General features: G+C 43.4%; 2 protein-coding genes across 4 annotated transcripts; one reads left to right on the top strand and one right to left on the bottom strand.

Annotated features, from left to right (window-relative positions):
• Positions 1–6,016: 6,016 nt before the first annotated feature.
• Positions 6,017–11,927, bottom strand: LOC309967292 (uncharacterized protein ZNRD1-AS1). Its single transcript, XM_082847862.1, has 3 exons — positions 11,841–11,927; positions 7,344–7,419; positions 6,017–6,949 (listed from the first exon to the last, which is right to left on the bottom strand). Exon 3 carries the CDS (start codon positions 6,908–6,910, stop codon positions 6,182–6,184), a length of 729 nt encoding a protein of 242 aa, XP_082703988.1. The 5' UTR covers positions 6,911–6,949; positions 7,344–7,419; positions 11,841–11,927; the 3' UTR covers positions 6,017–6,181.
• A 68-nt stretch (positions 11,928–11,995) lies between these two features.
• Positions 11,996–15,520, top strand: POLR1H (RNA polymerase I subunit H; the record flags this gene model as incomplete). Of its 3 annotated transcripts, none has more annotated exons than XM_082847869.1 (4): positions 11,996–12,158; positions 12,278–12,433; positions 12,662–12,762; positions 12,960–13,121. In XM_082847869.1, exons 2-4 carry the CDS (start codon positions 12,298–12,300, stop codon positions 13,119–13,121), a joined length of 399 nt encoding a protein of 132 aa, XP_082703995.1. In that variant the 5' UTR covers positions 11,996–12,158; positions 12,278–12,297. The 3 variants fall into 3 exon arrangements, with proteins under 3 accessions (XP_082703995.1, XP_082703994.1, XP_082703996.1); XM_082847870.1 differs by lacking the exon at positions 11,996–12,158 and adding an exon at positions 14,952–15,520 and having other exon boundaries at positions 12,282–12,433; positions 12,960–13,069; XM_082847868.1 differs by having other exon boundaries at positions 11,996–12,433.
• Positions 15,521–16,263: the final 743 nt, after the last annotated feature.

The following is a 16,263-nucleotide window of genomic DNA, read 5'->3' as shown; positions in this document are numbered from 1 at the left end:
CCGCGAGCTCAACTACCCTCTGTCCTACTCACCCGCCGCTGCCGAGGACCGGGACTTTGGGACGTAGGGTTTCCGAGGGGCCAGCGGCGAGCCCGCTCCACTCCAGCGCACGTTTACCGGCTGCCCAAGACCCCGTCCCGGCCCCACCAGTGCCTGGCACCGGCCTCGCTCTCCTCGCCGGTTTCCGCAAGGCCACCGTGCACCCTGTCGGGTTAAGCTTGTGGGCCCGCCAAGGTCAAGAGTTCACAGTCTAGGAAGCTTAAAAAGGAAGAGGACTCGCCCCGCCCCACTAGCCCATTCCTCCTACCAATTGCAGCCGCTGGTCCCACCTAGCGCTCGGATCTCATTCCCAGTCTTAATTTAGTCTTGGGGGGTAAAAAGGATTAAATTACCTCTGATTAAAACACATAATCACCAACCACCATCACCTAGAGCCCAAAGGAGAAAAATGAGACCTTTACGCGCTCCCAGAAAGAGACTTGGAGGCACAAAGCACCTTAAAAAAGCAAAGCAGGGGTTTCTGGTGGCACAGTGGTTGAGAGTCCGCCTGCCGATGCAGGGGACGCGGGTTCGTGCCCCGGTCCGGGAAGATCCCAAGTGCCGCGGAGCGGCTGGGCCCGTGAGCCATGGCCGCTGAGCCTGCGCGTCCGGAGCCTGTGCTCCACAACGGGAGAGGCCACAACGGTGAGAGACCCGCGTACCGCAAAAAAGAAAAGCAAAGGCAGGACCGCACTGGTGGCACAGTGGTTAAGAATCCGCCTGCCAATGCAGGGCACAGGGGTTCGAGCTGTGGTCCAGGAAGATCCCACATGCCACGGAACAACTAAGCCCGGGGGCCACGACTACTGAGCCTGCGCTCTAGAGCCTGCGAGCCACAACTATTGAGCCTGTGCTCTGGAGCCCACAAGCCACAACTACTGAGCCCGTGAGCCACAGCTACTGAGCCTGTGCGCCACAACTATTGAAGCCCGCGCGCCTACAGCCCGTGCTCTACAACAAGAGAAGGCACCACAAGGAAGAGAAGCCCCTGCTTGCTGCAACTAGAGAAAGCTTGTAAGCAGCAAGGAAGACCCAATGCAGCCATAAATAAATAAAATAAAATAAAATAATTTTAAAAAGAGGGAAAGAAAGAAAAGTGAAGGCAAACCACTGCGACTTAAATGGTGACAGCAGACAGAGGTAGGAGAGCAGAGAGTATATGTTCAGGTCAAGTTCTACTTACCTTGGCCACTTACCCAAACCCAGTTTGACCTTTATCAGTAATGCCTTTTTTTTTTTTTAAATCAGCTCAACGGAAATCACATTTATTTCCTTTCCACTTAATTAGCATTTACCATATACCATTTTGTATCATGATCATACTTTTTTTTTTTTTTTTTTTTTTGCGGTACGCGGGCCTCTCACTGTTGTGGCCTCTCCCGTTGCGGAGCACAGGCTCCGGACCCGCAGGCTCAACGGCCATGGCTCACGGGCCCAGCTGCTCCGCGGCATGTGGAATCTTCCCGGACCGGGGCACGAACCCGTGTCCCCTGCATCGGCAGGAAGACTCTCAACCACTGTGCCACCAGGGAAGCCCCTATGATCATATTTTATATTTCACATTGGCATGGGGTTTTGCAATTTACAAAAAAAAAAAACCTTGTAAACATAGCCTCCATTAAATCCCCACAAACATCTTGTGAGGTAGGAATTTGTTATTCTGCCTTCACAGATGAGGAAACAGGCTCAGAGATGTTGAGCCTTGCCAAAGCCCACATCTGGCTGTACTGGGACAGGAAACCAGATCCCCTGCTTTCAAGTCTGTACACTGGAGTCTTGGATCCATGGTTAGTACTGGATGGCTGGCAGATGCAGGTTTTAAATCTCTTAGTGTTCCCAAGGTACCTGACCCTGTGATCTGCCCTTGTGGACAGACCATTCATGTGGGTGGGCTGAGGAGGCTCCCACAGGGTCAGATGGAGACAGTAGTCTGGTGGAGATGGTGATGGAGGCAGCCTGTGCTCAGTGGCACCCCTTAGGGTTCTGGACCTGCCACCTTCCTAACATGGTTACTGGGTACACTCATCTTGAAAAGCAGCATCAGCTTGCTACTGGGCTCCTATCGAAACTAAACACCCGACCCATGGAGGCCTTCTGACACTCTAGCTTAATGCTCACATTTGGGGGTAGGTCAACTTGGACTCAACTTCTAACAAAGTGGGAAGGACCCAATAATCCTCATTTGGAAATGGTATATTTAAGGATGTGGCCTGGCTTCAACATCTCTACTTTACATGGAAAATTGGCAGATATCCCTCTGGGAAAAACTTTATCCCCTACTCTGCCAACTGAAGCAAAGCTGCTGGTTCCATGGGGCTCTCAGTTCACAGAGATTCCCCTAAATGCCTGGCCCTGGTTCACTGTGGTTCGGCTAGGCTGAAACCCAGCACTGTCCCTGGCTGATGCAGCCATTCAACCTCATTGCCAGTGATGCAGAGCCAAAAATGGACGCTGTCGCTCCTCTTGGTGGGCAGAACACAAGGCCATTTCATAGCTCTCGCCAATAACCTCTTTGATCAACCTTCCTATAATTTTACTGACTCTTGTGCTGTTGCCTACCTATGTGGTATGCCACTTGAAAAACTAGACTGGTGAGACATCTGTCTTTGGAGCTGCAAACTGTGGAAATAAACCATAACTGCTTATCTAACCATCTGAGTCACTCAGGTGAATGCCCACAAGAAGAGCGTGGTTGCTGATGGAATTGACTGGAATCAAGCTGCTGATGGAAACATGTTTTGTGAAGACAGTCTCCACTGCTGCCTGAGTTGATCATCATACTAGACATGGCAAGACATTCACCATCATAGACTGGGCACAAAGTAAAGAACTCAGTTTCTGATTTGGACTTGCAATTACTGCCAAAAGTTGACTTGTCTTACGATGAGGGAGGCCATATAGCAAGGGCCATTGTCCTCATGTGCTCCTGGCAGATGGACTTCATTGGCTCTTTGACCCCCTCAAGGGCTATCAGTGGAGCCTCACCACTGTTGACACTGTAGGGTACAGTGCTGCTATTCTAGCCCAGCCTTCTCCATCCATACCGTTGTGCCCCTTGAAACTAATCTGTGCCATATGTTTGGCCTCCCAGAAAACACAGCAATGGTTTGCCTTTTATTTGCCTATGCTAAATGGCCTTGCTGATCTGCTTACCATCCCCCTTGAAGGATAAAATGTACTCCTGTTCAACCTTACTGTAATTTGTAGTGCTACTCCAATGAAAGACTTTATAATCAGTTCTATTTAAAACAACACACCAACCTTGTACACCTTATATCCTGAAGCTCAATTTTCAAGCCGCTATGACTTCCATGTTTAAAGATAATATCAGGCATGCTTTAATGAGTTCAAATTCTTATCTCATGTAACTGACTCAGTATGAGGGTTATAGTAATTATCTGCTTTGTCTCCTGCCCCTGTGACCTGATAAGCTCTGTTTCTATTTTGGACTTTCTTAATCCTCCACTATTGGTTCAACTCAGCCTAAGACTCAGACTTGTCCCATCCCTAATGGAACCCAATTCAATAGTTCTACGTCCTGGATTTGTCAGTGCTTCTATTCCTATTCTTGTGTTTTATCCTGAGTCTTATAACTGTTTGTTTATCTTATTCCTTTGGTACCCTACTCCAGTTCCTTAAATGGGTTCCATTGGTTCCCTTGACTGATCTCCAACTTCTAAGGACTGTTACTCTTCCTTGGCCTCTTGTTTTCTGTGTCATGCGTTCTTACACTTGAATTGTTGATCCCTCTTGCTGCCAAATGCCTGTCAGGTCTTCTGCCTGTTGTTGGCACCTTCTCCTTTTCGTTCCACCCTTAACTGTCCATTGGATTTAGCCACACGGAGCTCTTTGCTGATGACTCCGTAAAAAGGGATTTGGTGGATTGATGGGCACTGAAACTAGAATGCAGGGAGCTGGTATAGACTTTCTAAGGGACGTGGCTTTAAAGGAGTGCAAAGAAATAGCATAGTAGCTTATTTATTCTTTTTTAAAATTTTTTTGGCTGCACCGCTCAGTTTGTGGGATTTTTCCCTGACCAGGGATTGAACCTGGGCCCTCAGCAGTGAGAGCACAGAGTCTTAACCACTGGACCATCAGGGAATTCCCACATAGTAGCTTATTTAGATGGGAGAGATTTGAGTACATTTATAGGTCAAAAGGATGGTCCAGCAGTGAATATCTTCATGGTAAACAATTACCAACAGTTATATATTAGGTTACTTTTCAATCCCACTCAACTCAAAGGCTGTATCATTACCCTATTGATTTGAATTTCTAAGTCTTTTGCCTCTGCATCCTGAGGAACCACATCTTTGCAAGGTATAAAATCTAAAGCTGCAACATGACGATGGAAGACCAGAGAACAGATAGGACAAAAAAGTCTGCATGAGGCAAATCAGGTGGGTAGGAATGAGATTTTCGTATGTGTCCTGGTCAAATTCCAGAAGGAGCAAAGGGAGGGCTAGTTTCTGAACCCAATTTAAGCAACTTCAGCCACCTCATTTCCACACAGAATTTGCCTACAGTGCTTTTTGAATCTCGTCATGGGATTAAGGAGCATCTCAAATATACAGGAAACTAAACTTATACTAATGTAAGTGAGCAGTGATCTATTATACCTGCAAATATTGTCAAAGACAGAAAACAGATTGTGGGGTTGAAGTCTAGAACACAGGAGTTATATTTATCTAGTGCCATGCTATACAATACGGCAGTCACTTGCCACATGTAGCAATTTAAAATTAATTCAAATTAAGTAAAATTAAAAATTCAGTTCCTCAGGTGTACCAGCCACATTTCAAATGCTCAGTAGCCACATGAGGGAAATGGCTACTGTATTGAAGAGCAAACCTATAGAACAGTTATATTATCGCATAAAGGTCTATGGGACAGTGCTGATCTAGCAATATCCTGGGTAAAGGGTGTCCTGTTAATACAAAAGGGTGGGCAAAGGATTATCACAACTTAAGTATAATATTCCTTAGGTCATCCAGTTTCCATTTCTCTGATTCTCTACTCACCAATTCTGAACCCCAAATTTCCCAACTTTTGGAGGACATCTATTTGAGAGAAGGTGAGTTTGGTTACCTATGAGCGAATCCAAACATTGGGAAGGTCTTGCTTAAGTGGGTGACTGAAAGTGACAAAATACGGAGCTGGAAGTAACATGAGAGATTACTACACTCCATTCTCTGACCTCCTTCCTCCTCACCCTGCTCACCTAGGCCAGGTTAGATGTCCATCCTCTGTACATACCTGTGCATACCTCTATCATAACCCTATTTTATTATCTGTTTTTAGAGTGATCTATGCCACTAGTTGTAAACTAGCCAAGGGCAGGGATATCTCTTTATTCATCTCAGTAACTAACAATACCTGGTACATAGGAGGTTCTCAAGCTTAAGTTTCTCATACAGAGAAATTGTATGGTACAGTTAGACTTTTATGGCCTGGTTAGCAGTTCCCTGATAAAGGTATGAATGGAAAATAAAAGACCACATAGTGACCTATAGCAGTCTCATCAAGATAACCTTTGAGGTTGCAGGCAGGGGGACTGGAAGAGGCAGATTAGAACAACTCCTTATTCATCATCTTTGTCCAACCCAGGTCTTTCCAACTGGGAAACCCAGCATTTATGAAACATCTAATATATGCTAATGCTTCACAAAAATGAAATTCTCCTATAAATGCTATGAACTATTATTTTCCCACTCTACAGATTAGGAATGAGCATCAAAAAGGATAAGCAACTTGAACAAACACAAGGCAACTAAAAATAGCCAAGCTAGTTTTAAAATCCAGAACTACCTGACACCTCTGTATCAGATATAAATGGGAAAATAGTCACTGAACCCTGTAGAAGAGAACTAGCATTAAAAAAAAAAGGGGGGGGCTTCCCTGGTGGCACAGTGGTTGCGAGTCCGCCTGCTGATGCAGATGCAGGGGACACGGGTTCGTGCCCTGGTCTGGTAAGATCCCACATGCCGCAGGGCGGCTGGGCCCATAAGCCATGGCCGCTGAGCCTGTGCGACCAGAGCCTGTGCTCCGCAACAGGAGAGGCCACAACAGTGAGAGGCCCACGTACAGCAAAAAAAAAAAAAAAAAAAAAAAAAAAAAGGTTAATTTAAGAGACATGACTTTATCATGAAATCACTGAATCTTTTATTTTTCCTATTTGACTTCTCAAAAAGGGTGGTATAGTTAAGAATCTTCTTTGATATGGCTTGATAATTGTACTGTCTTCTCTATTCTGAGATTTTTCCATAAGAATATTCACTTTAATCCGACTGCTACTGCATGGCTGGAAGAGTGGATATGCAATAATGCTTTCATACTCTTTTATCTCTTTCTTTACACTCTCATGCTTCTCACGTATAGGAGGCTGGCTCTGGTCTTTTCTCAAGACTCCTTCCTTGAGTTTTTGCTGTACAAGTTCTCTCCCTCGAATCATGCGTTCCTGGTGAGCTTTAATTTGCATCTGTTCCCTCTCATTTACCTGCTTTCTCCTCTGTGCGTCATGGATGCCATGTACTTCTGGCACAATTTTGGGCAATTTTATTTCACTAGGGCATGGTGGTAATTGTCTAAATGTTTTATTCTGAAACTCTCCGACCTGTTCAGGTCGATGTATGTGCATTTCTACATGTTTCACTTCTCTCTCAGGTACCAAATAATATTGTTTTTGTCCTTCTATGCTTTGGGTTGTTTTCCCCTCCAATCTCTTCTTGATTTCATTGCCTGTCTCTTGTTCTTTCATCATTTCCATTATCCTTTTATTATAATAAGGCTCCGCTTTGGCAAGCCTGTAGTCAAGAGAAAGACCTTGCTCTCTACTGAGTGTTTCATACTCCTCCTGATATTTTTGAATCATCAGTTGTCTTGCTGCTGTTGTATGCACGCCACCTAGATTCTGTCAAAGTGAGGTACAGAATTTTATAATATGACCATCTTTTTACTTTGAACATATTTAAACAGGAGCTTACGCTCACTATTGACACCAAGAAATGGCCATGGTCTTTCATTAATTTCGGAGCAATAGTGATTTTACTTCCATCGTTCCTAGGTGAGCTTGTGAGCTCTGAAAGTTGGAGTTCTCACCACCAAAATCAGTAATTAGTTTTTTAAAAACATAGGGTTGGGAGTTCTAAAAATAATACTTTGTTTTGCAAGTAAAGATTTAACTGGAAAACATTTGCCACTGTGGACACACTACTGGAAAGTGTCACTTGGACAGAAGGATTTTAAACTTAACTTTCCTTCTCCTAGTCATTTCAAACTGTATGATGTTAAGATAATTTATTTACCAAGATTTTTTTCTCCAGTGGGGACAGTTGACCTGCAGCAATCCTAGGGTCTTTAGATACTTTAGCCCAGGACAATCTGTAAGACAAAAAAGCAAAGGTAGATTAGAATGCGGGAGATGTCAGAACAAATCTGCTCTCATACTGACTAAACCAAAAAACCCAATTGTTTTGGTCATGGTCAAGGGTACTTCCCTCAGAAAGAAAAAACCTGGTAATAGGTAGGACTACAGCAGGGCCATTTCCCAATGGGAAACCACTACATTCCTATGGTAACAAATAATGAATGCTCTTTTAATAAGATCATATAAATAAGAGCACATACAGTCATCCCTCGGTATCCACGGACACCCCCCCACAAGGTCCCTTGGTTCCGGGACTCACCACCCCCACCCCAGATACTAAAATCCATGCCCTAGTCCCTTATATAAAATGGCACAGTATTTGTATACAACCTGGGCACATTCTCCTGTACACCTTAAATTATCTTTCAATTACTTGTAATACCTACTACAATGTAAATATTATGTAAATAGTTGTAAATACAATGTAAATAGTCGTAAGTACAATGTAAACACTGTAAATAGTTGCCAGTAAGTGGCAAATTCAAGTTTTACTTTTGGGAACTTTCGGGAATTTTTTTTTTTTCAAATATTTTCCACCCACAGTTAGTTGAATCTGCAGATGGGGAACCCTCAGATATAGAGGACCAACCATAATCCTTTCATATAAACTTAAAGCATACTTCTCCTGTGGACTCAACATGAACCATTCTGAATCTTGTACCAGGGACTGGGCAAGGGAAGAGACAGGCTCCTTGGTGAAGCTTTCCCCAAGCACATCTATGACAGATTGCTCAGTCCCACTGCCTCCTTTGTCTTCTGAGATAATTCTAGACTTCAGTGTTATCAGTTCATTCTCTTTGTGCAGTTTCTTGATCCAGGCCCTCTCTGCCTCTATCACCACATACAGCATCTCTGCCCTATAATCTTTCGTTCTGAAATTCTGTTCTTATTTGATCGTCCACCCCTCTGCTTGCCTGCCTTATTCTGCCAATCATCCTTCACCCTAAATCCATTATGAAACCATTCCCTGTTGATCCGCTTGGGATGAGACTCTGTGGTTACTCTGGGTTTATTTATAGGGACAGCCTGATGGCAACACAAGTGAAGACTACCAACTTTTTGTGTGTCATCCCTGGTCTAATCTGAGCTCACCGTGAGGTCATATTTAAGCCACTGAGGATGCCTGGCATCTCATCTCTATGCCTTTATTTACACCATTTATGGTTTAGAGCATGGGCTTTGAAGCCTTACAGGGCTATGCTTGAATCCTAATTCCACCACTTCCCAGGGTGTGACTCAGGGCAAGTAACTTAATCTCTCTCTAAATCAGTTTCCTCATCTACAAAATGGAGATATAAGACCAAAATTTGCCTCTTGGAGTTATAAAGAACAAATGAGAATTAGATTAAAGAGCCTGGCAAAATGCTTGATATACAGTAAGTTCTCAATAAATGGCAGTTGGGGCTTCCCTGGTGGCACAGTGGTTAAGAATCTGCCTGCCAATGCAGGGGACATGGGTTCGAGCCCTGGCCTGGGAAGATCCCACATGCCACGGAGCAACTAAGCCCATGTGCCACAACTACTGAGCCTGCGCTCTAGAGTCCATGAGCCACAAATACTGAGCCCACTGCCACAACTACTGAAGCCCGTGTGCCTAGAGCCTGTGCTCCGCAACAAGGAGGGCACCACAATGAGAAGCCCGCGCACTGCAACAAAGAGTAACGCTCCGCTCACCACAACTAGAGAAAGCCCACGTGCAGCAACAAAGACCTAATGCAGCCAAAAAAATAAAATAAAATAAAAATTTAAAAAATTAAAAAATAAATAGTATCCATCTCCACAGGTCAAGCCCTGACTATAAAGTCTTTCCAGTCTACTCTATGTAACAGTGATTTTTGCCACGCTATGAATATGAACACAACATTTTTTATTTCTACAACTCATTTGAAAACCAATCATGGTTTCCACTGTGCTATCTGCATCCATATATCACTTTTAACATTTTGATGATGAAATTCAGACTCATAAAGAGTTGGAACTATAATTTTTCAGTCTACAAATACAATGATCTATCTATCATATCAGAAAGGATCTGATAACAAATACTGGATCTCACTGACCTCTTGGGCATATTCTTATTTGCCTGACTACATATACCTATTTTGAGATTTTAAAAATATGACCACCTTACTTTTATTTCTCTGTACATAGTATCTAGCACAGTACTTAACATTAGAGTCTGTAATCCCAAATTCTCAAAATTAATGATTTGTTGATTGGTGATTATCCTCATCACATAATATCTGAGTATCTTTCTCTCTTACATTCCCCATGACACTGTATCTTTTTATTAAAACATTTACCAGTCCTCTTTGTAGTATACAGGCCTATTTGTTTTATATGCCTATCCTGGGCTCTCACATTTTGTCCTATAAGTGTACTTTCATTGCATTCTAATTATTCATTTGTACTCCTTAAGGTCAGAGACCATAGTTTTCAGCTTTGCAGCCCCAACTTCAGCTCCAAGACTGACATAGGTGCTTAATAAATACGAACTGAACAGATTGTGAGCTTTTGTTGGGAAAGGGCCATGCCTTATAATGCTTAGTTCCTTTACTGCATTAGGACAGTATTCAACTCATGGTGGATCTTCACTGAATTTTGTCAAACTTTAAAGGGAAAGTTGGCGAGAAAAGACGGCTGATTTCAATTTCCATTTTCAAAGGAGAAAGACACACAGAGAAGAGAGAATAAAAACTTGCCTACCATCACGGGCTCAGCAACAGACCTCTCCTTGTAGGACAAATTATTATGAGGCTTGTCACTCTCCAGTAGCTTGCTCAGAGTTTTAATCCCCTCACTACTGTGAGTGTTTCCATTATTGCACAGAGAAGTAGATCAAAGCCTCTCTCTAGGAGAGATCACAGCTTGTCTCTTTCAAAGGAGAAAATAGTGATGGCTCCAAAACCTTTATATTAAGGAGCTTAGCACAACTATCAGGTTGAGCGGGGTTGGATGGACTGAAAGCGAACTAGGAAATTCATTTAGAAGCTGTCCCCTCAGGACAACAAGATTCTATACTTTAGGGACTTCCCTGGTGGTGCAGTGGTTAAGAATCCACCTGCCAATGCAGGGGATACGGATTGGATCCCTGGTCTGGGAAGATCCCACATGCCGCGGAGCAGCTACGCCCGAGCGCCACAACTACTGAAGCTGGCGCGCCTAGAGCCTGTACTCTGCAACAAGAGAAGGCACCACAACGAAGCAAGCCCCTGCTTGCTGCAACTAGAGAAAGCCCGCACACAGCAACGAAGACCCAACTCAGCCATAAATAAATAAATAAATTTATTTTTTTAGATTCTATACTTTATTTATTTACTTATTTTTGGCTGCATTGGGTCTTCATTGCTGCACGCGAGCTTTCTCTAGTTGCGGAGAGCGGGGGGCTACTCTTTAATGTGGTGTGTGGGCTTCTCATTGCGGTGGCTTCTCTTGTTGCGGAGCACGGCCTCTAAGCATGCAGGCTTCAGTAGTTGTGGCACACGGGCTTAGTTGCTCTACGGCATGTGGGATCTTCCCCCACAAGGGCTCGAACCCGTGTGCCCTGCACTGGCAGGCGGATTCTTAACCACTGCGCCATCAGGGAAGCCCAGATTCTATACTTTAGATGGTAGGTTACAGATGAATTAAAATAGTAAGATTTAAAAAATACTTGTCCTCATGCTTTATAAAAGTTCAGGGGAATGTCAGCTGTCCACCTAAGGGATGACGATGATGAAGTAGAGTTGGTCCATGGGAGGCGGGGGACAAGGTGGAAGGGGGTCCGCAACTGAAAGCCAAACTCGACCAAGTCTTACTGAAATCCTACCCAAGGTTGCTCCCTTGACTAATGCTAACCTCCCTCATCTGGCAGGCATCTAAAGAGGAAGGAGTCCCAACCTCTTCTGCTCCGCCACCCCCAAGGTCCTGAGCCCCTTCCCAAGTGTCCTACTTCATCCCTCATCCCTGTTTCCTATCGTGCCTAAGGACTAGATGTTCCTCCTACGCCTTCACCCTCTCCACTTCCTGCACCGTAAGAAGTCGACTCACCCCTTCCAACGGCCCAGAACAGCCCCCACAGCACGCGAGCCAGGAGGGGCTCTGCAGAGAGCCCTTGCTTAGACCGCGAGGTCCAAGGAGCCCTAGAACTGTAACTCCCAGAATGTTTCGCTTTGTTTCTAACCACTGCCCGGCAGCTAAAGAAAAATATCAACTCAGGAACGGAGGAAATAGTAGTTCTCTCGTCCAAAGAAATTAGTATTCAGTAAGGTTAGTACGATTTTTCAGGAGAAACGCTCCCCGCGACTGCGTCCCTTTAAAATTCGAGACCAATAAAATAAACACCCCAGTACTGGGTCCTGAGGGGAAAAATAACCGGAGGCACATCTTCGATCACCTGTTTCCTTAGCCGACGTCACAGAACCAGGCTGAAGGCGGCGCTAAAACTTTCCTTCAGAGAAGTTCCTCCCCGTCTCCAGGCTCTCAGGACCACGTTTGCGATTAATTATGACGTCACAGCCAATCGTCAGGCGGGACGCATCGACGCTCTAGCCCGCCGTGCTCTCACTGCTCCGCTGCCGCGTAGAGCAGGTCCTCTAGCCCGCGGAGCTGGCTGGCCACTCACGCCAGCTCCAGATAAGCCCCCAAATCGAAGTACCGGACCCGGGCTTGGAATTCCAGATATTTGGTCTCCTTGGTTGCAGAGGAACAAGGCGTGCGTGGGAGAAGGGCTCGGGTTCTGTATGCTTAGGTCCAGGGACAGAATAGGAAGGACTCTTCAGTGGGGAGGGAGTTACTCTCTTTCTTTTATTAATACTCTCGTCCCCTTCCCAGCCCTCGACCACCCGTCCATCATGGACCTCGCCAGCACCTGCTCCAGCTTTCAGTCTGACCTGGATTTCTGTCCGGATTGCGGCTCGGTCCTGCCTCTTCCCGGAGCTCAGGATACGGTCGCGTGTACTCGCTGTGGCTTCTCCATCAACGTGCGAGGTGAGGAGCTCGTACGCAGCGGCCCCGGCAGAGGGCCCAGCGTGGAAGGGTCAGAGGCTTTAGGACCTCAAGATCGGTTGGATTGAAGAGGGGGACCCTAAAGCAGGGTATCAGGCACTTTTGGTCTTGGGTCGAAATCTGAAGGGAAGAATATAAGACCTCCTGGCCAAACCGAGAGGGAGTTGTGGGTGTCAGCCCTCTCCAAACCAACTCTTACTGCCTGCGCAGACTTTGAGGCGAAGGTTGTGAAGACCTCATTTGTGTTCCACAAACTGGGAACAGCCATGCCCGTGTCGATGGAGGAAGGACCTGAGTTCCAGGGACCCGTGGTAAGTGAGTGACATGGAGGACTGGCCCCGTTAGGAGGGTGGGAAAGAAACGAAGGGGGTATTGCACAGATCTGGAGTGTTTTGTACCCAAGTCTAAGAGGGAAGAGGGGTCTTTAAAACAGCAGTGTCTGAGGAGTGTGATAGCCTGATGTCTGTGATCAGTAGGGGGAATTATTAACCCACCAGTTGCTTCCCAGGTTGACAGGCGCTGCTCTCGATGTGGGCACGAGGGAATGGCATACCACACCAGACAGATGCGCTCCGCTGATGAAGGGCAGACCGTCTTCTACACCTGTACCAACTGCAAGTACGTATCCTTTCCCTCCCCTCCGCCCTTTCTCAGTCTGTTTGCTACCTAAACAAATCCAGCGATTTACTTTTTGTACTGAATAAACAGTTGTTTCCTTTGGTCCCATCCCTCATTTCTGTACAGTTCAAGTAATAGGGAGATTTGTGGTCTTGTTTTTTTTTAATTACACTTTTCTTATCCTTTTTATACCCAGTGAATTAAAGCTTTTAAGATATTTAAAAGGAAAGAAAAAAATACAGAAGGCAAGTATTGGTTGGTGATCAGTGTGTTATGTTGGAATCTTCCACTGCACTCAACGTAGTTTTACTTTGGTGAGAATTACTCTTGAGTGATTTAAAGAACACGGAATAGTTTTAAGAACTCCTCTTTCTCTTTGGTGTTCTGCAGTTTCACTACAATATATCAAGATGTGGCTTCCTTTTATTTATTGTGTTTGGGATTTGTTGGGCTTTCTGAAAGTAAGGATTGATTTTTTTTTCCAGCAACCTTGGAAAATTATCAGCCATATCTTATTGAGTATTGCCTTTCCCCTATGTTCTCAATTCTCACATTCTGGATCTCTAATTAATTAGTTGTTTATTAGGCCTTATCTTCTATCCTCCATTTCTCTCACCCTGTCTTTTATATTTTCCATCTCTTTTTATTCTGCCTCTGGGTAAATTCTTCTGGTCTTTCTTCCAGTTCACTAATTCTGTCTTCAGTTTATTTCAATTATTGTTACTTAAAAAAATTTTTTTGAGTTCTACTTGATTATTTTTCAAATCCCCTCCTCATTTTTAATAATTCACACTTCTTTAATCATATTTTAAATTGTTCCTTTTATTCTTAAAATATATATTACATTTAAATATACTAAACATGATATTTATATTCTGTCTGCTAATTCTCATACCCACAGTTTTTGTGGGTCTGATGCTGCCATCTGTTATTTCTACTGACTCTCATGGTGCTTCTTTTCTTTTGTGATTTTTGATGATAAGCTCAGATTTTTTAGAATTTGGACTATGGAATTCTTTGAGGCCTGGGGTGAAAGCTGTATTCTTAGCATTTGTGTTTCCTGTTCAGGTGTCTTGAGGTGCTAACAAGCTAGAATCACTTTAAATAAATTCTCAGCTTCATGTTTTTTGGAGCACACAGGTAGTATGAATTTGGACTGCAAATCCAATGTAAAGGCCAGCTTTTGGTTAGAAATTCTCAGGGGAGATTTTTTTTTTCTCCCTCTACCTAGTGAGACAGTCAAATTCCTCTTCTGAAGAGTTGGATTTTTTTTTTTCTTGTTCCCTTTTATACAAAAAGGTAGCCCTTTGGGGGTCTCAAACTTATTCAGAGTATCTCCTATCAGACATTGTAGGTTTGTCTCTAGTTCACCCATGTGGCTATCAAAACAGCAAGGGCACCATGGTAGCAGGGGCTTCAGTTTTAACTTACCTGTCTAGATTCCTGGTTTTATATCATTTCAGCCAGTGTGAAGGTTGCCTTTACTTTCTTGCCTTCTCACCAATGGATTAAAAATATTTATAGTTAGATGTGCCTTTTGCAAATATTTTTTTCCCAGTCTGACCTATTTGTTTTCTTAACTTTTTATTTTTTTTAATGAGCAGAAGTTTTTAATTTTTATGAGTTCTAGTTTATCCTTTTTTCTTTTATGGCTAGTGCTTTTTGTTTTCCTAAGAAATCTTGGCATACTTCATAATTTGCAAGATATATTTTTAATCCCAGCATTTTTAGTTGTCTTGAATTTGTGGAGGGTTGTTTAGGGGAACTAGTCCTCCACGGTCATAAATGAAAGTCTTTCTTGATTATTTAATTGATTGTCTTATCTTACACTGCTAGAACTTCTTCGTTGGGTCAATATAACAAGTCCTTTCTTTCTCTATAGGTTCCAGGAGAAGGAAGACTCTTGATTTTTTTCTGAGCGACTCAACAATCTCTCCTTCTCTTCCTTGGAAGGTGAAAGATACTGGGTTCTTAGATCCTTTGTCCATCTCCTGATTGCGGTGTTTTGCTCCCAGAGGAAAAGCAGATCATCATGTGGGGATTACCGTTGTCCCCAGAGTACTCCTACCCTAGTTGAGTTTCCTTTATTAAAGTTATAGTTTTCTATAAGAGCCAGACGTATGTATGTTATTTATAATCTGTCTTCTTCCAAAAGAAATTTTTGTTAGCTTAGAGAGATATATTTTTCCTTTCAACAAATATATCAGCTACAAAAAGAGAATATAAATTAGTACAACAAAAAGAAAAAGAGAAAAAAATAAATAAAACAAAAAACAAGGACATAAAAATGGAGCCAGGAATGAGGTTAATATAAAAAGGCAATTATAAGTACTCCCTCATTATCTAAATCTATTTGGTTCCTGAGTTTAGGGAAACAAAGAGTGGGAGTTTGGATAGTGGGAGGTTCAACAGAAAACTTAACCAGATTCAGTTGATATGTAAGTCTGGACAATAAAACAATCTGACACTCAGAGATACAGGTGGACACTTTGGAAATTTTTTTTATTGCTCTTGAGATAAATGTAATATATGTATATATATTTTACATTGTAATAGATTCATATATAGAAAGGTAGAAAGAAAAAAGTAAAAATCAAAAGGAATCCCATTCCACAGAGATATTTGGGGTTTTTTTTAATGGGATTTACTATACATGCTGAGTTGTATCTTGCTTTTTTCAGTTCAAACCAGAAACTTAAAAGGGAAGCAAATGCTTAGTCCAGGCACAATAAACATTCAAATTTCAGTCTGGGAATGCTGATTCCTGCATTCCTTGGTTTAAATGGCGACCAAGAGGTGATGGTAACGATTATCTTGTAATTGTGCGGCCCTTTATATATTGCGAGCTCTCTAACATACACTGTCTTGTTTGATCCCACAGCAACGTGGAGGGATGGGCAGGGCAGTTTTCTCCACTGTATGTTTGAACAGTTCTCCTGCCTCACTCCTGAAATCTAAAACAAATCTGTTCATGTTTCTACCCAGCTTTAAGCCTTTCACCGACTGGATAAAGTGCAAGTTTCTTAGCAAAGCATACAGGGCGTCTTATATAACCACGCCCACCTGTCAATCACCATTTGGAACTCCCCTTACATCCCTTCAGTATTAAACTGCATTTCCTTCAGTGCGCACAACTACGACTTTGTAAGCTGCTTTCTTTACCTAAAAAACCCATTTGTCTGCCTTCTTGTTCT

Source organism: Leucopleurus acutus (genome assembly GCF_964270905.1).
Source record: "Leucopleurus acutus genome assembly, chromosome: 10".
NCBI lineage: Eukaryota > Metazoa > Chordata > Mammalia > Artiodactyla > Delphinidae > Leucopleurus > Leucopleurus acutus.
Note: the sequence above shows the minus strand (reverse complement) of the source record. Positions and strands in the feature narration are given on the sequence as shown.